Source organism: Takifugu flavidus, chromosome 12, assembly GCF_003711565.1.
Source record: "Takifugu flavidus isolate HTHZ2018 chromosome 12, ASM371156v2, whole genome shotgun sequence".
Taxonomy (NCBI): Eukaryota; Metazoa; Chordata; class Actinopteri; order Tetraodontiformes; family Tetraodontidae; genus Takifugu; species Takifugu flavidus.
The window spans coordinates 5841847-5868154 of NC_079531.1; the positions used below are offsets into that span (position 1 = coordinate 5841847).

Below are 26308 nucleotides of genomic sequence, written 5' to 3' on the forward strand. Positions count from 1 at the left end.
TACCATCCCGAGTTCGCCGTCTCGCTGAGGTAAACATGGCGGCCATGGCACCTTTAGGGCGAGTTGTCAGACTGTGTTCTCGGATCTGCAGAAACCAGCGTTCGGTTCTCAGAGGCCCACAGAGACGAGGAATAGCTTCATGCATTGACCGTAAGTGCATCCAAATCTCTTGCTTCTTTACTGACGTGCCCAGTTCAAAAAGTGACATCTGTTGTGAAGCATCTAAGTGACGCCGGTGGGGAAGAAGCCAGTATTTAACACCGGATGGAACATGCTATACACGCGTTACCTGTGCGTGTACGCGCACAACTCATGCAGTCACTTCATTTGAAAATGTGAACTCGGCTCCCACCATTGGTTGGTTGTGTGTCCCGGTCCTCCAGTCATGGGGCTGATGCAGCGGCACACCCCCTCTTTGCTCCATTTTCATAATTTATGCAATTAATGCTTCTTCTTTTTTTGGCTCTCATTAGTTTCATGTTCACGCTTCCTGTTTGCTGTGCTTTTATTAGCATAATATTTCCCTTCTGTGTTTCCTGCCCTCTGCAGCTGCTCATGGACTCACAGATGAACAGAAGGAGTTCCAAAAAGTGGCTTTTGACTTTGCGGCCAATGAAATGGCTCCTCACATGGCCGAATGGGACCAAAAGGTACTCCGGTGTCACAACAAATGGGAATTAGTTATTTTGGGTGGTCGGAGCTACAGAAAGCTATTGAAATCCATTTAATGCGTCCCTACGTCTGCACCATTGGAAAAGACTGCAGCTATCGTTCATACAGCTGACCTCTAATTTTGCCACATCCCATGTTCACTTATCATGTTTAATGGTCATTTCTGTGCAGGAAGTATTTCCCGTGGAGACAATGCGGAAGGCAGCCCAGTTGGGATTCGGCGGTATCTACGTTCAGCCAGACGTGGGAGGATCCGGTCTTTCCCGCCTGGACACGTCGGTTATTTTCGAGGCCTTGTCCACGGGGTGCGTCAGCACCACGGCGTACATCAGCATCCACAAGTAGGAGCCTCTCGTGTGCCTCGTAACCATGACGAGCTTCGCTACACTAGCTCTTGGTTGAGCCTGGAGAGTATTGCTGGACTGTTTCTGTCTCTTTCTGCAGCATGTGCGCCTGGATGATTGACACTTTTGGAAATGCCGAGCAGAGGGAGAGATTCTGTCCTGATCTCTGCTCCATGGAAAAGTTTGCCTCCTATTGCCTCACTGAACCAGGTCGGTCTCCGCGCGTTGTTGGTTCGAATTCTCTAAAGTGGTCGTGACGGCTGCCGTGTGCTCCGTGATTACAGGCAGCGGCAGCGACGCCGCCTCGCTCCTGACAAGCGCGCAGCCGAAGGGCGAGCATTACATATTGAACGGGTCAAAGGTCATTTCAAACCTCCTCACTTTTGTGAATTCATGTCCTTTAGGGTCAGGGCCCAAATCTGGTTTGTTTTTCAGGCCTTCATCAGCGGTGGCGGAGACACAGACGTGTATGTTGTGATGGTGAGGACCGGAGGGAAAGGACCAAGAGGCATCTCGTGCTTGGTGGTTGAGAAGGACACACCAGGCCTCAGCTTCGGCAAAAAAGAGAAGAAGGTTCACATCAGACTGGTTTAACCCTGAGCTTGCTGCAGTGCCCAATAACAACCGCTAGATGGCGGAAGGCGTTAAGGTCTCACGTGGTGTTCTCTCTGTGTTCCTCCTCCAGGTGGGATGGAACTCTCAGCCCACCAGGGCGGTGATCTTTGAGGACTGCGCCGTTCCAGCGAGCAACCGGCTCGGCGAGGAAGGTCAAGGCTTTAGCATCGCCATGAAAGGCCTGAACGGAGGCAGGATTAACATCGGCGAGTCAAAAAAAAGAAAAAATTTCACCTTTCAGCACAAAATTTCCTTCAAAATTGAATGTTATAGACACTTTGTCATTCTAGTGTAAATGACAAGGTTGCAATTCTGATTGGTTCTGATCATTTCTGTTCATTTAAAGCCTTATTTAACCACCAACAGCCTCCTGTTCTCTGGGGGCGGCGCACGCCTGCGTACAGCTGGCAAAAGATCACCTGTTGGTACGGAAGCAGTTCGGTGAGACGCTGTCCAACAACCAGGCGAGTCAAACAGGCGCGTTTAAACCCTACGTAAAACCAGATCTGACCCCCTGGAATTCTTTCTCTCTGCAGTTTCTCCAGTTCAAACTGGCAGAAATGGCCACCAGGCTGGTGGCGTCCCGCCTGCTGGTGCGCGAGGCGGCGAAGGCGCTGCAGGAGGGCCGCTCGGACGCCGTGTCCCTCTGCTCCATGGCCAAGCTTTTTGCCACGGACGAATGCTTTAACGTGAGTCCTCACCTGTAGTCGGAGGCGGCTGAGCTCGTCCAACTTTATCCACGTTGTCACCTCCAGATCTGCAACCAGGCGCTCCAGATGCACGGTGGCTACGGTTACCTGAAAGACTACGCCGTGCAGCAGTTTGTACGAGATAGCCGAGTACATCAAATCCTAGAAGGTTAGCTTTCATGCCATTTTATGCTCTTTGATGTTATAAATAAATGATATATGAACCTTTTCCCTACAGGCACAAATGAGGTGATGAGGATGATTATTTCCAGGAATCTGCTGACGGAGTCGTAAATATTGTTCCCTTGGAGCCTCCAGTGACTTCATATTCTAGCCGTCTTCTCTCATTTGTTACTGCCTGCCTGGGTTGCTGCAGCAAAAATAACCAGCGGGATTAGAGAGAATTAGTCATTAAACTTTATAAGGGTTTGGGTTTTTCTTAGTTTAAAAAACCGACTGGTCCTCAGAATTTCCATGAACAAAGTGAGTCTACCCAGAGCAGAAGGGCTAATATAGCATAAATGCTATATTAGCATAAAAACATGGGAACCTCTCAGTTTGGGTAACTTGGACTACAAGGTGGATTTAACTCAGCCCACAATGTTACTAAATGATTTCCCTCACAGTGTGAACAGAAGTGGCCTTTTAGCTGTTATTTATATCCTAAACTGCATTTTTATCTTGTTTTATCTCAACACTCTGAATAAAATGCTGATATCAAACACTCCAGAACACTTTATTTAAAAAAAAAAATGTCCACAATCAAAACTGCGACATAAGTGCTACATAGCTAGCCTTTCAGAACCGGAACGTCACTGTCACATTAATTGTAGAGTTTAATATACAAAGAAAACCACCGTGACCGACCAGCACCCGAACAAACAAGTCCAAAACGTCCACTTCTCCAGTTTTCCTCTCACTAGTTTGGTTACAATCATCTACCAGAACAGGCAATATAGTCATAAAGCACATAGCAAGTCTCGGTAGATGTCGGTGCTCGGCTCCAACAACAATCCCGTCTGAACCAGGGTGGAAAAGGGAAATTTAAAGAAAAAATAAGGATCTTTTTCTCCATTATCACAGTTTGAGATGAGAAGATCCTTGAACAGAAAGGCAGGGGGTGTCTGCTTGACTCAAAAAACGATGCTATATGAAAAACTAAAGTTATATTTCACAACTGTTCTTGATGGGTATCCACGGCAACAAAGAATTTTTGATAGAGCTGGTGGTGTACGGCATCTACGTTGCCCAAGCCTTCCCTTTTTTTGCAGCTTTCTTTTTTTTTTAAAGATGATTTTAGAGGGAAATCTGAGTCCTTTCGACCAGACTGGAGGGGATTTTAGTGCAAATGAAGCACAAACCATCCCTCAACCTCACAAGTGCTTATTTCGTTTCAAGGCATCCGTTTTCGCTCTGTCCATCACCTCTGTGCGCCGCCGCCTACACCAGCGACCCCGCCTGGCTCTGAGCGGGCACCATGACGGCCACGGCTCCCGTGCGCGTCAGCGTGGAGGAGCTGGTCTGTGGGGATGCAGCAAGGGGCGGCATCTGTGGTTGGGCCCCCACAGTCCTGTTGGCGGTGGCTACCGATGGGCTCCGTAAAAGCTGCGGGGGGCCGCCGTTGGTGCTGGGTCGTTTGTGTTTCCGGGACGGTGTGCCGCCAACGTTATAACCAGGAAGTCCCTGGAGGCTGTTGGCCTGTCCGGGTCGTAGCTGGTAGGCGTTGATGACCGAGCTGTCTGAGGCCGACGTGGGGGAGTATGGGTAGTGGAAGTGCGGATGGTGGGGGTCACGGGGTCGGGGACTGGTGGCTATGGAGGACAGCGTGCCGTTTTTGGATAAAACATCCGAGCCGGTGGTACTCTTCGCCCAGGATACACGCTTCGGTGCCAGAGCGTCCTCCCTGCCAGAGACGCCCGGAATCAAAAATCAACGGGTAAATGGTGAAAAAAAGAGCTTGTAGACATGTTAATTCCTGATTGATTAGCATTTATGGGCAGCCTACGAGAGTTATGGATAGGTGTGTCATTTTCCTACGAAGAGCGCCATCTTGTGGCTATTCGAGCTAAACCAAAAGTCTTTTGACAGCACCATTTTTACAGCATAAACACTCTGCAGACACTGACTTGATCTCATTAGCGATCTCGTCTTCGGTGTCGCGCCTCCTCCTCAGGATGAATACGAGGAACAGCACCATGGCGACCAGTCCCACGATCGAGCCCAGCGTCGCCGCTGCAATCACGCCTCCATTGGACGCTGGGAAACAGACCACACTTCATTATCTACCCACGGTCGGAACCATCGGGCTTTGTTGTGTGCGCGGCTGTTTACATACAGGTGATCACCTCCAGGTTGATGGAGCAGCTGTCCGTGCCGGCGGTGTTGCTGGCCCGGCAGGTGTACTTCCCCGACATGCCTTTAGTGAGGTTGCTCAGTCTGAGGGTGCCGTGACGCTCGTCTGGAAATTGCCACCACATGACAGTGCTAACAGCTACCCTTAATAAAAGTCAACATTGTGCCAAAACACCACAGGGGGTTGGAGTTATGTCTAAATACCAGAAGCATGCTAGCTTTTGCATTAAATATCACACAGTGGAGGCGGTTCTACACAGCAGAGCTACTGTAATCACTCTAGACAGGGAACGCCAATAGAGGTGATTGGAGGTGTTTGCTGTCGCCTCATATGAAAGGCTGTTTTCATTTGCATGTTCGTATGTATCAACATACCATCGCAGTGTTAAATCACCACAGATTTTCACCCTTAATCCAGATTTTGATCCGCTGCGGGCTCGTACCCAAACTTGTTTGTGTGGTTTTGGCTTCGGCGGGACTGTAATGATGCCGGGTCAGCGTTTCCCCGCACCAAGATCACGACACTGCATAAGCGCACGTGTGTCCCGACAATCTGCCTCTTCGTTGCAGCGGGCTTTTAAACGATGCGGGGACAAGTTCTCTGAGGGACTAATCACAACAAATCCTTTGAAATCCGGCCGTGGCTGCGGCGTTGCGTACCTTAAAGGATCACGTTAGCCCCACACAGCTAACTTGAAAACAGAAGCAGCAGCTAAAGTAAACAGCAGGAGTGCGATTTGCACCTGCCGCTCTCAGACTTTTTAATCCCCGGGGCTCAAAAACCAGCTGTTCAGAGGTAAACCCAATTGTATAAGATTAGCAGAACATCAGCTGACCGCAGTGGCCTCGGCGACGTACAGCCGCTGCCTCCTGTCGGGACAGGGACATTACTCACGCTATGCTGCTCGCCGACACGTGATTAATGACAGCTGGCGTCCGGTTACAGTCAAACAGCTGTTCCGTCACCCCAATATACAGGTACGAATGGTTCCTGGAGGTTTGACCTCCAAATCCCCACATCCCAGTCCAATCAAGACCCCCCCCACCAGTAGACTCTGGACCCTCCCGCACCCCCTAAAACAATCCGCCGTGGCCGTAGAACCACTTCCCAGTCGTCCTGTCCCTGCTCTATATTCACCCCGCACCTCCCCTTACAGAACGCGCTGGAAAATTCGAACGCGGCTATTTTCACGGGAGTTCCCAATGCTTTCATGTCGTATTACTGTGCTACATTTTTAATCCTAAAAAGCTAAAGATATTGAGTGTTCCGACTAAATGATTCAGCATGGATGACACTCCAATCATCCCCTCCCCCCCAAGAACTGCAGATGTAACTTTCCTGGTCTGAACAGGCCAAAAGTGCTGGGTTCAATTTGCCCAGCACAACCTGTAAATCGGAATAATTAGATTAGCTGATTAAACCCAGCTAAAACCTTGGCATTTGTGCCTCTCTAATACAGAAGCAGCTGCCGACTCCAGTAAATAAAGGCATAATATTTACATTTTTACGTGCGTTATGTCGTGCTGTGTGCGTCTAAAGGTCGCGGCTCCTCGCGACAGAGCTCAGACGGAAGGAGGGATGGAGCTGAGGGAGGAAAGGTGGGAGAATGAGTGAGAACCCTTACCCATGAACCCAAACACGAGCATGGGCTGGGGACAAGATCGCCATTCTGTTTGTTTTCAGAGGGACAAAAAGAAAGAGAGGAGAAAGTGAGCGCGGGGATGCAGATTTCAGACAGGACGCGCCCTCTCCTCTCAGCCCCAAATCCACGGGCTCGGTCGGGTAATGACATGAAGCTTGATGAGATGAATGATGAAAGAGATCAGAAAAAAAGAAAAGCGGTGCCGCGACGAGACAGAAAGATGGCGTCCACGCGCGGATAAAAAGGAAGCTGGGCCCGAGCGCTTATGTGTCGGGAAAAAAAGGTGCAGACAGATGAGATCCTCGCGGTTTTCCCTCTTTTCGGGCCCAGTGATGTTCTGCTTTAAAGAGATCAAAGCGGGTCAGTCAATATTCAATCAATCAGCCTAAGTCTGGTTCAGAAGCAGATGGTGCTTCCACTGCAGCCCTGGCTGCAAATAATGCCGCTCCAGAATCATATGCAGGCGGGTCGTGCCAGTACCGCAGCAGCATTTTTTAATCTGTCTTTTTGATCTCGCCGAGGCTGCAGTGGAGGCAGCGCGCTGCTGTCCGAGTAATCTCACCCAGCGAGGGCAATTTCATGTGTGTGGTGCAGAGCAGACCTGCCGAGACTCAAAACATGCATGAGCAGAGGTCAAATGTGCGATCAGGTGACACAAATCGAACCGGCAGGAAGGTGCGTTCGAAGACCTGAGGCGGCTGCGGTTAATCCGAACCCTCACCTCGATGTCGAACCTCTCTTGCCTCTTGGGACACGTTTAAGATATTTGGCGCAATAATCTGATTAGCGGGAAACATCTGCGCGACACGCTGAGATCAACCATCTCGTGAGACGGCCGTGCCAACAGGAGCTGGAAGTCTTGCAGACCTAAACTGTCAGCGGGTCGGATCAGGGCTCAGCGGATCTAGCGGACTCCCCCGACACACGCTGCTGACACAGCTTCAGAAGCAAAGGCCGAGCTTCTGGAGGCACGGCTTCTCCTGCGGGGGCAGTTTGGACGAGCGTGTCAAGCCTGAGGCGGGCCAGAGAGCTGATCACTCACTCTGCATCGGGGAGAAGAACACCTCCGACACGGGCGCAGCCTTGGTCCACTTGTACTGCGGGACGGGCTTCCCTTGACTGGACTTGCAGCTCAGAGTCACGTTGCCCTTCACCACCGGGTTTCCTGCCAGGGTGCAGACGGGAGGAGAGGGCGGGACTGTGGAGGGACACAGGACGTGTCAGATGATAATATGGGACCATGTGACCCGCTGCTGAACTTGTCCTTCAGCTTTAATCCATTATAAACAACACAAACAGGCAGTGACCTCATCGCGCTCGCCACCGTCTCAATCCCGCCTTTCTGTTCCCGCACATACGGTGGCTACGGTTTTTCCCTGATCCGGTAAACCGCGTTCCCGATTTTCCAATCTTGGGAGGAAACGCCCGGGCTGCCCCGCAGACCACCGAGATTAGACGCAGCCTTTGAAGTGGCTTTGATGTCCTGCTCCATTACCTTTGACATCGAGCTGTATATGCCCGTAAATGGTCGGCGCTCCGGGGATGATCACGATGCACGAGTAGAGTCCGGAGTCGGCCTCCTGGGTGTCGTTGATGTAGAAGGAGAGGTTCGCCGAGGGCATGGTCACGCTGAAGCCCACTCTCTTAGTGAACTCGTTCTGGCCGTACCCGACCTGACCTGAGCTGAAGTTGATCACCTGGACCGGCAGAGATGCAAACATCATGAAAGAGGATCCAGTTTCATTTGCATTTGATTCGCCGCTGTGAAGATGTGCAGATTAACCATATAACACAAATATCCCATATAAATAATCCCGGCATGTGCAGATGGTCCACGCTGAATTTTAGGCAGATTTTCTGTTTGAGATAAGCTCGCAGGCACTCTTTAGATTACATTACCATCAGGGAGGCGCCGCTTCACGAGTTCGTGCTACACGTACAGGAAACGCACCCTTTCGTTACTGACGGCGTTCTTATTTTCGCTGTGAATTAGACACCAGCAGCGGTGTTGGAAATAATCCTAATCTCTGCGGATCATCTTTTTTTTAACCTTCCATATCACTGGATGGATTTCTCAGTGGCGTGCAATCCTGAAGATGCTGATTTAATCTGGAAGGGATTCAGATAAACATATACAGCAGTTTCCTCTAAATAATAACTCTTTTTCAATCTGCAGAGATCTAGAAGAACAATGGTAATCCCCTCGTCTTCACATTAAGCATGTCAGAGCTGGGGAACCAGGGTATTTATGACCAAAGGACTGAATGAAACAGGCAGGTTTCCATCTGACAATATGAATTTGACAATGAGACTCTGACTTTAGTAATAGGTCTTCCATGCTGAGGTTTAATCCCTGTTCTGGGAACAGTTTAATACGCAGCAGATGTTTTCTCACCGGTTTGCTTCCATTTGTATTGAACTGCCAGGTGACGGAATTTTTGGAGATATCAGAGCTGGGGCTGTACCAGGCGTGCAGCACCGCGACCTGGCCCTTGACCACCTCCATCTCTCGTCTGGGGATCTCCACCCCCTGAGTGTCACCTGGAAGAACAACAGAGGAACTTTCAGGAACAGTTTAATGCTTTGATGGAGAATTCTGCCCCGTTTGCCACGGAGGTTTTAGTCACTTTGTTGTTCTTATGGAGGAGGAGTCAAGGATTCCAGGGAAAACAGGCGAGATATAAAAGAGAAGACTCTGATTTACAACTCACAGGGTGGCCAATCACCAGAACCAGACAGCTGAACCTGGATCAGCTGATCCCAACAGTCCGTGTCCACCTGTGTCTCCAGCTTGAAAGTTGGTCAGAAATGCCTCACAAGCACGAATAAGAACTTTTCTGGCGACTAAATCCTGCCAGTGAAAATGCTTCCCGCGACACTTGAGCGGGTGGTCGGAGGACAGCGAGAGTGTGACGATCCATGGAGAGGCGGCGGCAAACTCCACATCTGTTCAGCCCGACACGCCTCCTCCTTTCAGAGCGGAGTCGTTCAGAGAGGCAGGAGAATTAGGCGATTGGTGGCGAGATGACCTGGGATGGGATGGGCTTCACCGCGCGTGTGTGAGGGGGGGTGGCAGGGGAAGAGAGGCAAAATATGGATGTGAAAAAGGTACTTTGATGCACAGGAGGAGCAGAACTGGGTTCTGCCTGGGAGGTGTGACCCCTGCAGCTGCGGCGCTGCCCTCCCTTCATTTTCTGAATCTTCGGATCTGGTAAATCCTGCAGACTAATCCCGAAACAATCCCAGCATAAATCCTCTCACCTCATATTTACATTCAGCTGGAAATGGATATGATGCTCTCTCCACGTCAGCAGCGTGCCAGGACTTGCATTTTTAAAGGTTATTTCACCCGTTCGTGTCTATATCTGGAAGGGACTGAAAGCACGGGCTTCACACAAGATTCCTTCTTTTCACTGGTAAATGGAAAGTGACTCCACATCCAATGCAAAAATCTGCCCCATGATGAAGCGTCCTATGCAGCCTCTGCAGATATGCCAACAGTTCAGCGTGTCTGCGTGCCTGAGGCTAACATCTGCACGTATAAGCGTGTTTTCTGATATACAAGCTACAAAAATGTGTTTTATGCATCGGAGATTTGATCCCACAGATCATGCTCGTGTCCTCCGGCTACGGTCTTTGCTATCGCACTGTCCAGCGATCTGACATTCATGCGCAGGCGTTACGCAACACCATTGAGGAGCAGCTCATGTTTAGCGAGAGGCCGTAATTGTGCTGACACCTCTCACGAAAGTACGACGAACGGGTCCGGGGTTGGCGTGCTGATGAATATACATTGTGTGGTGTAGGCACAGGATTTCACAATAGATCAGGTTTCCTTTAGGTTGGTCGGCCATTTGTTGCTTCTCTCGGTGAAGGGGGCAGTAATTCTGAATGGATATTTCATGATGGAGCAGGATAATGCGCTGTACTCGGCTCACTCCCCACTGTTCTTGTGCTTCTTTGAGCAGGTTGATCCTCAGAACTGTGTCATTCGATTGTTTATTAAATGAAGGAAAATCTTCTCTAATCCGGGGCTGTCTCCATCTGGGATGTTTGCGCCTGTTCTGCAGCAGATGCAGCCAGATAATGACAGTTCAAGATGTGGATATGGGTATGAAGTCAACCTAAATCTTTCACAAAACGAGTAAAAACGGGGGGGGGGGGGGAGAGAATCTGGAAAAGCTGCCAATAAAGAGGATATAGATATGATAATATGCAGCCTCAGTAAACTCTGTCCTAATTACATTTTGCCAAAAGCTCACATTCATCCACGCTTTGTGGCTGCTAATTGGATTCCTCTGTTAGAAAATGAACTTTTTTTCCTCTTTTCACCTGTCAGGCATTTTGTTGTTTTAAATGGAGCTTTAGAAGCATCAACAACAACTCAGCTAAGAATTCTAAAATCACAAAACTGCACAGAACACCAATAAATAAATAAATAAGCCGGTATGCCCAAAATCAGAACCAAAGATCAAAGCTTGTTGTACTACCGCGAGTCGCCCACAGGGGGAAGCACACCCACGTGCTGTGATAGCTCGTCTGATACTAAGAAAAAACTCATCCATCAAAAAAAATAAATTATCTGAGTGTAAGAGTTCAAGCCTTGAAACACTGCAGGAAATCTGGAGTGCAACAGCGGGCTGTGCAGGTGACTCCCAAAATAAACTAACAGGTGTCTAATTTCTGAAATTTGCCTGTCTAACCAGGCATTCCAACCTAGATCTGCCCTGAAATCTCTCTGTCTCGCTCACTCCCCCCTTCCTAAAAGCCCTCTGGGATGCATGGAGGCCTGTGTGAAGATAAACTGATCCTCACTGTATCTCCAAGAGTAATCTCTGCCTTCGCCCGTGTCTCTCTGGAGCTGAAGCTTAAGCTAAGACACAGATCGGCTCTGCGTTTACACCTCTAACTCTTCCCTCCACCCGGTAGTACGTGCTGTACGTGCCCATCTAAACCTGTTAATCAGTTCACGTCAGCTCGTTATGCATGTGCATTATTCTAAAATTATTACATTTGTTTCAAGTGAGACATTGGAAGCAAAGTTGTTGCTTTTTTTAACTTTAAATATCAGTTTGAGTGTGAAAATAGACAGTAACCATGAGCCGCTATGCAAAGAACAGGTTGGTCTACATGTCTGGAGTTGACCTTTATTGAAAACTGATGTTATTCAAATAAAAATGGAGCTCTTGTTTTATTAAAACCCAAACAGGGTGGAAATCTTGTATCCTGATGAGTAACTGACTTCTGTAACTTGAAGATGAAGAGAAAGAGCAGCCTATTTTTTATTTATACTGCACAATACCAGACAGAACAGTGGAGAAATAACATATCATAAATGCAATAAGTGTGTAAATTTAATAAATAATGTCTTCTGCTCAGTGAATTTTCAGTATTTCCTGTTCCAACTTCCTGAGATCTGTGTCAGAATGAGGAACACCGATCTCAAAATGACCCAATAACGGCCGCCTGCAAGAGCACACAATAAAACACTGAATTATTGAAGCGCTGGAATTATTCCCCTCATTACAATCATTCATTAGCTTAGCTGGTTAGGAAGGGTGTACAGCCTGGGCTTTAACAAGGAAGTTAACAAGTGCAGAAGTCATGTTCCAGATTTCTCGCTGTCAAACCAGGACATGCAACAACAAAGATTCTGTTTAAAAAGAAAAAACAACCCAAAACGGGATATTCTCCAGCTTGTGACAGACAGGACAGGGAAGGAATGTAGGACAACAAAATAGCCTTGTTGCAGGGAAAAATATCTGCATTTCCAACTGACCCCACAGGCTCCAAACAGACGGTGCTTCAATAATAAATATTTGGAGAAGGTTCCTTTAAATTGGATTACATTAGTTTAATCTCTGCAGCTATTTTGAACCATTTTGAGTGCGCTATCTCATCACAGTAGCTTTAATCCCTCTTAACTTTTTGATTGTGTTTAAATTGATTATCCTCGCACACATGACTGCTAACTCCCACAGCCTGCCCCCCTTCACTGGCAGCTCGCGCTCACGTCCAAATCCACGTGTAAAGTTTCAATCAGAGTTCTCCGCGAGATTTCTCTTTTTTCCGTGTGACCTTGAGGTCAGGACGGACGCTCCGGCCCGCTCGTGACGGAAAAGCTCCGGCCTCACTCGGGGAAGTGGAGTTAGTTTATCACGCTGTTTACTGGATGTATTTCTGTGCATGAGATCTCAGGGGAGGGCGTATAAATAGCGCGACACTTTTATTAACGTTTCACATCTTGTGTCACGCATTACAAGCTTTGGGGCGTGCGGTTGGAACCATCCATCCACGCAGTCACAAAAGATTTCCGGAGCTTCCCATGACAGCAGCGTTGCAGCATTTTCCCTAAACAGTCAGCAGACTGGAGTTCATATTAAACCATAAAAAAAAACAACTGAATAAAAGATGAAATGCTTCATTCAGCTCATCCGGTGCCATCCGAGTCTCCAGACGCCCCATGTTCTAAGAAAAACCCAGCTGAAAAACATCATTTATTCAATGTTTTAAGCCAAAATCCACTCCGGATACATGTCAGCCAGGTCTGATTTGCGACCCAACAGAACCTGCTGCGGGTTGCTGATCTGTTTGTGTCTAATATTGGACACTTTCCAGGAACCAGTGGTGGCATCACAATCTAAGAAATTGTTCTTTTCTCGCTACCGGCATTTGCGCCAGTTTTCCACGGGGAACAAAGAGGCGGCGTTTATGATTAGAGAAGACAACTGTGCTCAGCTGGCCGCTGGAGCGGGACGGAGCGGAGCGGAGCAGAGAGGAGCGGAGCGGAGCAGAGAGGAGCGGAGCGGAGCGGAGGATCGTCCTGACCTGTTCAGGTGGAATTTGAAATGAACCTTTCCTGGCTTTCGCTTGCGAACCGCGGCACAGATATGTGAGCGTAACATTCCGATGATTGCACGTTTGGCCAAATTTAATGGGAAAAAAAATCCACAAGGCATTCCCGAGATAGCAGGTTGCTGTGACCTTTGACCTTCATCTCTAAAGCCACATCATTGCGTAAGAAGTCCTGGGAGCGATTTCTGTTAAACCTGCAAAATCTTATTCACCTTTGAAAGCATTTACAGTCTAAACATAATGAAAACACAGCTACTATAATAATTACAAGCGTAACCGTGCGTGTGGGGTTTCCATCTCCTTTAATGTTCCTGCTGTTTGTCCGCCCACGCTCCCCACGATCCTCACAAGTGCCATTATGCGCTTAAAGCCACGGCGGCATGTGGGGTTGTGTTTACGCCGAGCGCTTCACACGTCCCCTTATGGCTCTGTCACCCAATACGTCGGAGAACAAGGCTAAATCGTGCTAAATCAAGAAAGAGGCAAGGTGGGAAACAGGAGCAGGTTTCTGCAGTCGGCGGGGGGAGAGGGAGCGGCGAACCGAGCCTTTGATCACATGCAAATGCCACACAGGGGATATGCTGTAGGTGTTTACGTGGGCAAACAAAGCCTCTCATTGTAGACCAACTTTTGCGTAGGTTTGGGGGGGGTGGCGGCTTGCGTTTGGCTCATTTTAGAAAAGCAGTGGCGCTCTTAAAGTAACGAGGTGCGGCGGCAAGTCGCCGATGACCTCCGCGCCGGTCGGCCTGAACAAGCGGCTGCTGGCGGCCTTTTTATCCCAGCTGTCCATCATAAACCCCGCGGTGCCCTCTCAGCCAACTCTGGCTTCCTGATGGCAGGGAATGAAAGGCAAACTGGAAAACTAATATGGGCCCACAACCACGACGCAGCCCGTGACCACTGCGCCACCCCCTCACGCCGTCTTGGGCCTTTGAAGAAGATATTTATAAACCGTTAGTGTGGCAGCGGGGCGAGCCCCGGTTATTTTATCTCCCAGATCTGTCACGAGTTACCGAGCAAGCCGGACTGACAGAGCGAGGGCTGAGGAAGACGGTCCTGCTGCAAAGCGCCGCCACGTCTCTGCCCGTGGGACTCGGCTCGGGTTCGCTGCAGCGAGACTGTAATTAAGAAGTTGAGTGATCTGATTTCAGATTTCTACTGAGCTCCCCATCAGAGAGGAATTACAGGCTTATTATCTGCAGGCTATGTCAGATAAACGCCCCACAAGATCACTGCTGGAGAGCTGCGGGGTACCAGCTCCAATTCAACATCTGGAGGGACGGCGCTCTCTCCAGGTGGCCGCTTGTTATCAGAGAGACGGAGGGACATCACAGAACATCAGTTCCAGCTGTCAGAATTAGAGAACATCAATCCTGAGCACCTGCGGTAAAACACAAAAGCTCTAATTTCAACAGGTCAAAGCAACTTAATAAAAAGTTTGACCATTTTATTGATCAAATATAAAATCTAATGTAGTTTTTGAAAGTAAATGAATTGATTTAACCTCTGTGCCTCCCTTATTTTGTTGAGTCATAACTGAATCAAGCTTTAATAAAAGCTTACTACATCCAACCTTCATTTAATAAGGAATAAAAAAGGGGGTTTTCACCGATTCCTCCGGCCCGAACAACTCCCAAAGCTCAGACATGGATCGTATATGTGAAATTAAATCCATACAACTGACGCTGAGGTTAAAAATCAATGTTTTCTTTCTTTCCACAGGGGGCTTTTTATGGATTGAGCAAATTGTTTAGGGTGGAAAAAATGCAATGAAACAAGCCTACAGCTGTTTTTCACTGCTCCTGGAAAATGTTCTGGTCAGCTGGGTGCAGCAATTCTTTCCCGTTTTACAACATTTTATGTTTTTTTTCATACTCCAAAATGACTGATTATTGCCAAATATTCATATGGTGGAAAACCCACTGACACCCGTGTCCGTATTTATGTATTTTACTGCTAAACGAACAAAATACAGTGACTGCTCAGGTTAGTTATATTCCATTTGATGTCCGTTTTATTCTAACATTTAGACCCTGATATTCCTCAGATCCTGTCAGGTCACAACCAGCTTGAAGGTGGAACATATAAGATTTTTTGACTCCACCTGTACTGTACGCACAGAGATTAGGTGATTAATAATTAAAGACACCGCTGTGACTATAAGCCATTACATAGGCTAAATCAATATTTATGAATCCTGCTATAAATTTTAATTATAGGAGTGGGAATTCGGAATAGATCTTAAGGGAAAAGGACACATGCAGTTTGATTTGTAGCTCGTTGTCATCTTCAGAAAAGCTGGTCTCCAGAGAGGAGTTGAACCACAGGGTAGACCGCTGCTAAAGGAACCACGTGGTCCTGAGCATGGACTAAAGAGATCACTGCGACTTCAAGAGGATCCAGCCCAGTCCCAGACCGCTCCTCATCAACAACAGGAGGTTGGCAGTAGAACTCTTCTCGTGGGTGCAGATAACCTGGTCCCATCAACCCTAAGGTCTTGTTAAGAGAGCTCAAGGAGGTCCCACCTTCCCCCTCCCATCCTCACCACCTTTATAACCTGCTGCATCTCTGTCTGGTGGGGGTGCAGATACATTTAGAGGGACTTCACTTCCTCCAATCCAGAACATTACAAGGAAATGCAGGGGCTCCCCCCACCCCCACCCCCACCCCCATCGTGGACCAGTCACCCTGCTGGCCTCTGGGAAGAGATCTGTGCAGAACCACCAGGTTCAAAAATAGCTTTTTCCAATATGCCATTACACACGTGAACCCAAAATAATCCCCCCTCCCTCCTCTGTATCCTACTATGTTACAAACTATGTAAATTTCAACTGTTTTTTTTTTTTATCTGATAAATTTTCTACATCCTGTTACTGCTGATGTTGCTGCTGAGTTCTAGCCTAATTTAGAGCGCGTTCGTTCGGTCAGTGGTTGGGGCTCCAGCAGCAGTGAGAGCTGCTCACCTCTGTTGTCCTCCGTGCACGTGTGTGGCATTTGAGCGCTGAGCGAAGCGCCTCCAAGTCGTTTGTTCAGCGTGTTTGAGCCAGACGTGATTTATGTGTCTCAGTGATTTGTACAGGTAATTTCGCTCCTACTTTACTCCCCTGCTGTGCATTATCGCACGACGTGACATTTTTATTGATCCCTGTAGGGAAATCTTCGATTTACAGCAAGGTGTTAGTGCGAGGTCAGGAACAGCGAGCTGAAGGACGGATGTTACAAAACCGCCTGCTTTTTTTAAGCATAGGTTTGATGTTTTTGCCATTAAAGAAAACAAAAACCGCAGATTGTGTAGAAATTGATAGCAAAGTGAAGAGGAGATTGTCTTCACGGAATGCTGAACTGACTGAGTAAAGGACGGATCGAGCGTTTAAGACAAAAGTGCTTTTTTACAGCTTTTTATAGATTGTCGATAAACACCCAAAAGGGCTCATAAACACACAGGAGACAGAATCACGATGGAACATGTAATTCAGCTACTTAACATGTACTCTGTTTGGGCTCCCATTGCTAAAGAAATTCAATAAAACGCTGCCAATCTGCAGATGCACTCAGACAAGAGATGATCCAGGTGAGGAGAAAGGCCAGTAATCAACACGCATCATATTAAAGCCCCCAAAGGACTGAACAGCACCAACAGGCTGACATGCCAGATCCAGGGAAAGAGGCTTTGAACGTCTCTGGAGGGTCTGCTTGTGAAAGCATTGTAAACTGTGTTGGGATTAGACCTGGAACAGTTGCTCCCTTGAGGAAAACCATGTGTTGTCTCCATGTAATGGTCAAAGACACATTAAAGATTTATTTTGCTTAATCCTCTTCAGCTACTTTACTTTTCACGACAGTTGGATAGAAAAGATGCGGGTGAATTTCTGATGTCAGAACAAAAAGTTAACAAGGTTTAGGCTCAGAAATAAAGGGCATGAAAAATAAACAGATTGTATTTAATATATTGAGTGGGACCTTCAGACTGGGAACAAATAAATTCATTTAGAAAATAATAATAATAATAACGCCAGCAGGCGTCGCCTGAACTAAGAGGATCAATCCAAAACAGATTCAACATGAGGCTGCATTGATACCTTGATGTGGAACGTACCATGAGAAACACAGAACCTCCCTTCATGAAGCAACGTATTGAGGCACATCATGGTTTGTGGCCAATTAGCTTCCTATTTGCAGTATAATCTAAAATCTAAGAGTCATGTTCACCAGACTGCAGATCCTGTTGCACTGGTGCATTAAGCAGACGGGAGAATTGCTTATAACAATGAACTTAAGGAGTTATGGGATCTACCAAACCCAGTGGAAGCATCCATTAAGCTCCACTGATAGTTTATTCATGTTCTGTATCGACTGCCCTGTCTTGACGTGTCCCATTTGAAACTATCACAGTGTCACATTTGCAGCCTGGTGAAACAATACATCTCAGAGTCGGTTGCTGGTTCTTTAAGAGCCGTGTGGACATGTGGCAGCAGAGGAGTTAAGCCTTTAATTCTGCCACAGTTCAACAGAGCATTGATTCGTTTGGATGGATGAGGCCACTGATGGAGGAGAAAGGTGTGTAGGTTGGAGAGAAGGCGATTATGGATGAAGACATAAAGGGAGGGATTGCGCACAAAACCGTCCATTTCAGGGCATCGGTTGTGCGGGCTGGGGGCCGCGCGCCTGTTGCGAAAGCGAGGATAAATGTCAGCACTCTTGTGTTTTCTGCACCGGCAATTAGAGCCTGGGCACGCCGTGGTTTTATAGACACGCCTGTGCGGTGACGGAAGGGCAACTGTTGCCCTTTGACCTCACACCCACTCTCAGCACTGAACCCCTTTCCCTGGTCAGGTCGATCTGCAGCACAGATAAACAATCAGCGTTTCTTAGGCCAGGTTGCTAAGCTGTCTCCCCACGCTCTAATCTTATTATCGGCATAAGCTGGCTTTAGCAGGGAGCGAGAACAGATAGACACAAGGCGTGCGCAAGAGGCATCGTAAAACGGCGGCGAGCAGTTCTGCTTTTTGGATCCAATCACCTCTGCAGTCATCTGTGAAGGATAAAAATCTAAATTTTCCCTCAGCACTGTTGTTTTCCAGGAAGAGAATCTCCTGGGGGCGCACAAACACGCTTGAAGCCAATTCGGCCCACCGACTCGCAAATAAACACGCGTGGAACTGGAACAAGATCGGTTCCGAGATGGGACTTGTTGGTGGTTTGGTGGTTGTGGTTTGAAGATAAAAAGCTGCTGTGATCAAACCGTACGTGCGTTTATACCGACACGGTCACTTCTGACTGGGGAAGTTTCTGTAATGTTCTCATTCGAAATCAGGAGGGACGAACCACTGGGCTGATTAGGACATTTAAATGCACCGTCTTTTCTCAAAACTCCACACTTTGTACTTCTTTTGAGTAATTAGTCATTGAAGGAGAGCGGATGAATAATGAAACAGTCTAAAATGCTCCAAAACCAAAGGGCGTTTTAATCTGAATCATTGATTATTCAGAAGCTGAATGTAACCACAGAATAGCAATGGAGCAGCGGTTTCCTTTTTTCCCTTTCTAAAAAAAAAAAAAAAATCTTAATTGGCCTCTTAAATGCAAGCATGCAGACAATGATTACAGAGGAGCTGGACTGTTAGTGACTCCTCGACTATATATTTCAGTCACACTGGTTCAGGAAGCTCAAAGGTGGACTGGCTGCAAAGCAATACTCTGATACAAAAGTGTTTTTCCAGCTCCAACTGTCTGGTGGGCAGAGAGAGGAGATGAAGACCGGGCTGCAGCCGGAACTGCCTGTCGAGCGGGGGCACGAGCGAGGCCGTGGGCCAGAGCTGGTGGTCAAGCTGGGGATAAAAGATTAAAGAGCCCCTATTGTTGGCGTTCCATCAGGCCTCTTTATCCCCATGGTGACTGAGGGCAGTTTCTTGCCATAATGATGAATGTGTTCCCTACGAAGACAGTATGGATCCAACCATGTTTTAAAAACATTGTGTGCAATCGGAGAACCACAAGTGGACTGTGGCCTCAGTCTTGAGGGGCTTGTTTTTCTGTATCCCCTACTGTTCAAAGTTTAATCTCATTAAGATGTTTAAATACAAAAAGTCCTAGCTAAAAAAACAATTAAAAATCAGTCTGATTCTGGTGTTTATACTTACGGACTAGGGGGGTTGTCAAAATCTCTAAAATGACCCAGAAATGGTTGAGGAAATCACCATTTTCCTCATGGCGACGGTAACTGCCTGCAGCTTCCTGTCCAAACCTCAGAGCTGAATAGGGACAGTCGTTGGCTGATCTTTAGCTGCTGCACTTTTCAGAGCTAGATGATTCCTCTAATGTCTCCCCGCTTTATGATTCCCTCCCCCTTCAAATCGAAGCATACAGCAACGACGGAGTTTCTGCGGTGAAGGTGCCACGGTTCCTGGCTTATCAGGTCTCAGCAGGTTTCTCAGAGGCAGCAGATCAATTTAGAGGACCAACCAACCCCTGGGCTGGAAATAGAAATGAGCAAATTCACTTCCAGGTGGGAAGGAAAAAAAAAAAAAACATAGGGTAAGACCATTTTTCTGTTCCTTGATACGTGGCATGTAAGTTAAAGCACGAGTGCCTGCTGCCACTTTGCCAACAGAGATACAGGAAAGTGCTGCGCAGCAAGTCCATGATCCCAAAAAAGCCAAATTACACTTAAGGCGTGCCAAAAATATTAATAAGAGCCTTATTTATGGCTCGCTGCTTGAGATTATGTATACGACTGATGACTTAAATGGTTTTTGTCACCCACTTAGAGTCTAAAATGATTGAGTCTGACTTTTGTTGCACACAAGGCGCCGAGACCAGAACGTTTAATATACTGCTCTCGTTAAAACATCGTGACATGTTTGGACAGGGATTCCGTCACATTCGGTGCCGTTTGTGTGCAGCCTGCTGCCGTAAATCAGGGCCGTTGACAATAAAATGCGAGGGTGTCCAAACACCAGAGTGGCTATCAGGTCCGCTGACAGCGAAACAGATTCCAACAGCGAAACAAAGCCACATAATGCAGTTTAACCCTGGATGACCGAGCTGTCTGCAGGGACAAAGTAGAGGTTATTAAATGTTTCACCGGCATTCTCACGCGTGCAGCCATTTCTGCCCAGATGTGAGTTGTTTCGATTCCCCATGAGCTGTACACACTCATGTTTAAGATCTGTGGATTGAGGTTTCCCCACAAGGTTACATTTTTCCTTTATTTAGAATGTGTAAATTCCAAGGACTGCAGCCCTTGCAGAAAAGCGAAGGAGGAATGGGGCGGTAATGACATCTGGCGCCGCTCGCACGTGCGAGTGTCACTCCAGCACATGCAAAGGTCATTACCCAGCGTCTCAGTCATCCCACAGCACCAATTATTCCAGGCTTTGACACATCACTGAGATTATAAAATAATGTTTGCCTTTATAGTTTGTCTCTATCTTGAGCCTCGACGCCCGGGGTTTTCATTCTAATGGCGATTGCCTCACCCTCGGAGTGAAAATTTGATCCGCCAACAGAAGTGATGTAGGAGAGCAAAATCCTGACTGCAGGGCTGGAGGAAAGAAACAGACAGGTTTACAGAAATGACAAAGGATGCTGCTGGAGGTCCCGGTGTCGCACAGGACAGGATTTGTTTTTTAAAAAAAGCATTGTGCCTTTAAATCAATAACCTGTTTGCACCCCAATTTTAATAGTTAGCCAGGGGGTATTTAGACAACAGAAGTAGAACAAAAGAAGTGATAAAGGACAGAAGAAAAATGGCTGAAAGTGTCCTAATAGTCTCGGTGTGGGGCAGAAACCAGGCCGGTCAGAGGCCACGTCATTAGTGGGAGCCTGGAACATGGAGGGAGCCGAAACGCAACACCTGCAGCCACCGCTGCTCTGCCATATAAATGTTGGTGTGTGTCCATATGCTGTTTACACAAGAGAGAGTGGCTGCAGAAGCTGTGCGGGCGCTCCACACTGATGGCTGTCAACCTAAAATGAGCAAACATGCCACAGCTAATTCTGTGGCTACACACAAAGACGTTATTCTAGGATCACCAATGCTAATTCTGGTTTAATAATCAACGCTAGACTGATGTTTGTCGCACCTCCACACAAAATATTAACAAGGTTCTCCATAAAGGAAGCTTTCCTTGAAGGATGAGCTGGATTAACATTACAGAGGCACAAACGGATGCAATTTTAATCTAAAGGAATGGAACAACAAGCCGGTGCACTTGGATCTCCACTGCAACCCCCCCCCCCCCCCCGATGGCCCTCGCCTTCAGCCCGGAGGAGCAGGTTACACCTCAAACCAGATGACAGCAGCAAACCTCCCCTCCATCTGCCAAGGCCAGGAAGCAACAGGAGGAAGGAGAAGGGAAGCCTCGCGCTCCTCATGGAATACTAATCTCTCATCTGGGCACATCCGGCTCCCCCCGACACAGCAATTTCATCCTTTTACAGATAGCAATAAAAAATAAAATAAAAAACGTCCAGTTTCACGGAGCTATCGTCGACCATTTTAATTCCAACCCATCACCCGTAGTGAAGGACAGAAAAGCCATCCAACCATCCACCTTAGAAAAAAAATTCCCATCTCCTTTTGCTCAACTGTAACAGTCACACTGGACTATAATCTTCTAACGTCTTAGTGCAACACTCATCTGCCAACACCAGACAGCCCAGCTCTGCACTAAGAAGTTAAAAGGCTTTTTTTCCTTCTGCCTCCTTCCTCTTCGTCAAATCAGACAGTTTTCATTTCAACCATGAACATCAATATTCCTGTTTGGCTGAAAGTTTTCGGAGCTGATCAGACTACAGTATTGAACGGTCCTCTTCTCCCCGTCTTTGCTCCCCCCTCCGTTTCCGTGGCAGTTGTGATCAACGCGCGGCTGCCTTTCTCCCCGGCGACCTGCGGGAAGCGGCATTAATAGGATTTCTATATTTCAGACTTCAAGATAAATGCCTCTTGGCAAATCAAACGTTGCTGGGAATTGCAGCAGTGGGCCTGCCCTCGTGCGCGAGCGTGCGTCTTAAGTTACCCGGAGCAAGGCCCTCATTAGTGTGCGCCGTTTTCTCCCACATCCACCTGGCCGGACTCATCACGACCCCCTCGCCCACGCTCGGAGTCTAAATGAGACGCTGCTCTGAGATTATGATGGGCAGGGACACCGCAGGCCTAACGTGGCTCATTTGGATGCTTCTTTCCACATTACATTTGTGATTTGGTTGCTTTGAAGGTGCTGTAGGCGGACGGAGGAGCAACAAAGCGCAAGAGATGGAGAGCAAAAGTCTCAGAGCCGGTCAGAGGCGCCGCCATTAGCCACCGTACGAAACGGGGATGAGTCACGCTCGTCAGGTTGCTAGGTGGGTTTAGAGACAGACGCTTTCACGGCATCTGTGCCCCACCGATGCAGGTCTGAGTTACTTCTAAATGATTCCTCGCTAAATTAGCGCGATGCGGGCCGCCGGAGCGATCCGTGGGACCCCCCCACCACCCCGACTCGCTGATTCCAGAGCGGTACCGAACATCAAAGCGAGTCATTCGGCAGGAAAAACGCTGATACGTCTTCGGGAGCGTAATGACTAACAAAGTGTGCCACATTTTTCTGCGCGATAACGGGCAAACTTTCATATAACATGCCTGCGCGCGGCTACAATTAAATTATCATACCTTGAAACCATCGAGAAAAGATTACGACCTGCCAGCCGAAGTAGGACACACTGCACAAGGAGCAATTATAAAGTGCATTATAAACTAAAGTAAAAGCACGCGGATGAGACAGAACAGCGCCGTTGTTAGAACCCGTATAACCCTCGGCTCATCCCCGTCACCTCAAAGACCCGTGAGCCGACATGTGAGGACTCCAACTCAGCCTCCATTACTGTACCTGTCACTGACAGCAGAGTCAGGTCAGACAAGACCGCTGGCTTCTTTATCATGTCCAAGCGTGTGCAAGTTAATTTGACCGATAGTCATGGCGCGCATACCCTCCGCGGGGGGTCTTCTATAGACTCGCAGCCCACAGTAGTCAATTAGGCCTTCCGGCGGTACACCTACACAAGGGTGTGCGTCAACCTGATGAATGTAGCTGTGGGTGAAATGGTTTGAGTCAGAAGAGATAAACAGAGCTGGAGAAACTGCGAAGACGTCGAACATCCCCATCCTGTCCAGTCCTGTTCATGAGCGCGGCAGCTAACAGAGGGATGAATAGAACGCTTCTTTAAAGTCACAGCGAATTAAGCACACGAGCAGACGGGGGAAATATTCGTTTGCACCATTCGTCTGGTCACGATTATCACTGTTTAGAGGTAAAGACGGAGGATAATTGAGTAGCTTAAATCTCAAACTGGAAAAATAGCCTTTAGAAATCGGGATGAATGGATGGAAATGAGTATCAGCATGAACTCTGCATGTAGGGTAACATTTACTGCTGCGATAAAACATCTCCGATCCGATGGGAAAAAAATGAAAGAATCCTGCCGGCTGGGGCATCAACAGATTTTCGTTAGCCGCTGGCAGCCAATTATCTACAGCCTGCTTATGTCAACCCAATGAGTGGCACCGTTTCATTAACGCTCGCGCGGCTTCTTGATTCCCTAATAATGGCGTTTTTGACGGGCGGGATTGATTTGTTGTTTTTCTTTCCTCCAACAGGCTTAACTGCTGTCGGGAACATGAAAAGAAATCCATGGTGCGAGACACCCAGTCGATCGCCACATCGGAAATGACAGCTTCGCGGGCCGCGTCGCATTTAAAGTTGCAGCAAATCAAAAGATAACACTGATTATTTATCATGTATCCTTGACGGCGTACGTACACACATGCACGGCTAATTTCCAGCGATCAAAGGAAAGTTGCATCAAAGGAATTCTGACATAACAAAACAAGCCAGTGCTTCCAATTTCCTGGCTTGGGGGGGGGCAACATCTGGTGGGAGATGCTGCAACAGCAGGGTTGACAGGAACAAGGCTGGCCGTGAAAGACGTGCAGAGTTTGCGTGGACAAGATGCACGAAATAATAATTTTGCCGACTTCGAGAGTGACGTCTGTGATTTCTAAATGCCGGAATGCTGAGCAATGTAAAGCCGCCGATGGCTGTATCCTGGAAGAACTCTAAAATCCACTAATTGACTGCCTGATTGGATAAAAAGCTAAGGACAATCCAATCAAAAAAGGGCGCCACAGAAGGGCCAAAATTCAAATAAATACAGCGTATTATGCGTGAAAATGGGGCGTTAACAGGTAGAAAAACGTGAGGGCAACAATCCTGCATGAATCCCTCTGCAGACAATTTTGCATCTGATCACTTTTACTGCAAGAAACAAAAACAAAATGCAAATGCGCAGCTTTGACTTCCTACGCTGAATGATATCCCCCACCTTTCAGGTAGGCTCATATGTCGATTGACTATTTTTAACCCCGCAAAGAGCAGGAAGAACAAAAACAACATTTGACTTCCTTGAACTTCGGAGCTGATCCTTGCGACGACACCGCGCCCTCTGAAGATGGAGAGGAGCCTGATGGCTGCGTGGAGAGAAACACACCATCCACAAGCTGCAGCAGAAGTCACAAAAACAGCCTTTTTTTTATTTTTTACATATTTCATGAACTTTGGGTGCAACGTTTGAGGTCAAAGCTCAGCCCCACCGACTGAGCACGATGTTATAACATGACATAATTTATTTACTGGACGGCGAGTTCGATTTAAATGGACTGATTTGACCCAGTTCTCCTCCTGACTGTGGCTTAAATTGAAGAATGTTGGGTTTTATTTTTGTTTGTTTTGAGGTGTTACGAGGAAAACGAGATAAAGTCCTGATTGTGGAGAGAAAAACACCTTCTCTTCTTTACAAATGTCATTAAAAACTTTCTTTTTTAACGTTAATCCGTCACGAGCTATCAATCACGGGAGCACGCGCCCCGGTGCACGTGCGGCGGGTAAATTAGCTTACCTTGAAGGGTCCATATCAACAGCAGCATGGCTCCGAGTCTTGCCTTCATCTCCATGACGCCACATCCACGACATCCAAATTGTCGGGAGCTTCTTATAAGTTGACGCCAAACCGCAGGAATGATGCTCAATGGTCTCCAGGTAGCAATTAAGAGAAACCAAAGAGCGGCAGGAGGAGGGGGGAGGGGGCAGCGTGCCGAAGGGAAGCTCCGGCTCCTCTTCTCCTCATCCCGCCTCCAAACTGACTCTACGGTAGAAGGAGGGAAGCAACAAAGAAACGACCCAAAGCAGGTTTTCTTTGTCGCCCTTCTTTTCCCCGCGTTTGACACTTGTGCTGCCTCCACTTCAGCGCGTGTCCCTCTCCCTCTCTCGCCCTCCCTCTCCCTCTCGCGCCGCTCACGCGCTCAACTGAGGCGGCATATTTCACCTCGTTTCCGCCCCCTGGCGGCTGTTCCGGAACTGCAACTCCCATAAACCCTTTTAGTCCTTTAACAGACTTCTGAGTTTCTGTCTTATGTCATGGCCCTATTTTAATGCAGCCTGATGACTAATGCTGACATGTTTGATTTATTTGCTGACCTCATGCTTTTAAAGCCCAGAGTCATCCTCCCGGCTGCATAAAAAGAAGGAAGTAGAATAAAACAAAATCTGATATCATCATATTTGTACCTGCACAGATTTATTTTAAACTGTGCAGTCTAATGGAAAAAACAAAGAGCAGCGTGTCGTCCTTATCTTAAAACTGCACGCTCCTTACTCCTCTGAGTGCTGAGATAATTGGATTTAAACACACAAACACATATTTCATTATTTTATTCATTAGGAAGACGTGTGTGAGAGTGTGGAGCAAGTCACCATCAAACACTAAGGAGATTAAAATAGTTTAGAGTAAACACTTGATTAAAGTTTTGGTTTGGTTCTTTGTCAACAGGCTCATTGAACTACAGCTTTAGTCTTGAACCATAACAATGTTTTTCTCCTCTGATTTCAGCTCCGCTGCAACAGGGTAACAAATTAAACCTCCAGTCGGCAGAAAACAGATCAGCAAGAGTGTTTTTTTATTTGTAGAGTCGCAAACTACACAGCCAGCAGCTTAAAATCCAAAAATCAATCAGTCAATAAGACAAAAGTGTGACGCGTGAATAAAAAGGCTCTTTGGTTGCCTGGTAAATTAAACTTTCTGTCTCCAGTGGAAACAGGCAAAC

The 26308-nt window shown here is 47.5% G+C and overlaps 2 protein-coding genes across 5 annotated transcripts; one reads left to right on the forward strand and one right to left on the reverse strand.

Annotated features, from left to right (window-relative positions):
- The first annotated feature begins 14 nt into the window (after positions 1-14).
- On the forward strand, positions 15-3042 carry acad8 (acyl-CoA dehydrogenase family, member 8). Its single transcript, XM_057049363.1, has 11 exons — positions 15-150; positions 550-650; positions 844-1013; positions 1117-1226; positions 1301-1377; positions 1452-1589; positions 1702-1837; positions 1998-2095; positions 2168-2320; positions 2387-2489; positions 2559-3042. Exons 1-11 carry the CDS (start codon positions 36-38, stop codon positions 2612-2614), a joined length of 1257 nt encoding a protein of 418 aa, XP_056905343.1. The 5' UTR covers positions 15-35; the 3' UTR covers positions 2615-3042.
- esamb (endothelial cell adhesion molecule b) lies at positions 3038-25503 on the reverse strand. 4 transcript variants are annotated; one of them, XM_057049359.1, is made up of 8 exons: positions 25105-25503; positions 8711-8856; positions 7811-8012; positions 7358-7513; positions 6298-6342; positions 4656-4778; positions 4447-4576; positions 3038-4223 (listed from the first exon to the last, which is right to left on the reverse strand). In XM_057049359.1, exons 1-8 carry the CDS (start codon positions 25157-25159, stop codon positions 3761-3763), a joined length of 1320 nt encoding a protein of 439 aa, XP_056905339.1. In that variant the 5' UTR covers positions 25160-25503; the 3' UTR covers positions 3038-3760. The 4 variants fall into 4 exon arrangements, with proteins under 4 accessions (XP_056905339.1, XP_056905342.1, XP_056905340.1 ...); XM_057049362.1 differs by lacking the exon at positions 25105-25503 and adding an exon at positions 9027-9248; XM_057049360.1 differs by lacking the exon at positions 6298-6342 and having other exon boundaries at positions 4656-4811.
- Between the last annotated feature and the right edge of the window lie 805 nt (positions 25504-26308).

Coding starts and splice junctions, on each gene's coding strand:
- esamb (XM_057049359.1), bottom strand. CDS start 25,159: ATGGAGATGAAGGCAAGACTCGGAGCCATGCTGCTGTTGATATGGACC. Junction 6,343..7,357: donor GTTCTTCTCCCCGATGCAGA/GTGAGTGATCAG, acceptor GAAAACAAACAG/AATGGCGATCTTGTCCCCAG. Junction 4,577..4,655: donor CAACCTGGAGGTGATCACCT/GTATGTAAACAG, acceptor TCTGTTTCCCAG/CGTCCAATGGAGGCGTGATT.
- acad8 (XM_057049363.1), top strand. CDS start 36: ATGGCGGCCATGGCACCTTTAGGGCGAGTTGTCAGACTGTGTTCTCGG. Junction 151..549: donor AATAGCTTCATGCATTGACC/GTAAGTGCATCC, acceptor TGCCCTCTGCAG/CTGCTCATGGACTCACAGAT. Junction 2,096..2,167: donor AGACGCTGTCCAACAACCAG/GCGAGTCAAACA, acceptor TTCTCTCTGCAG/TTTCTCCAGTTCAAACTGGC.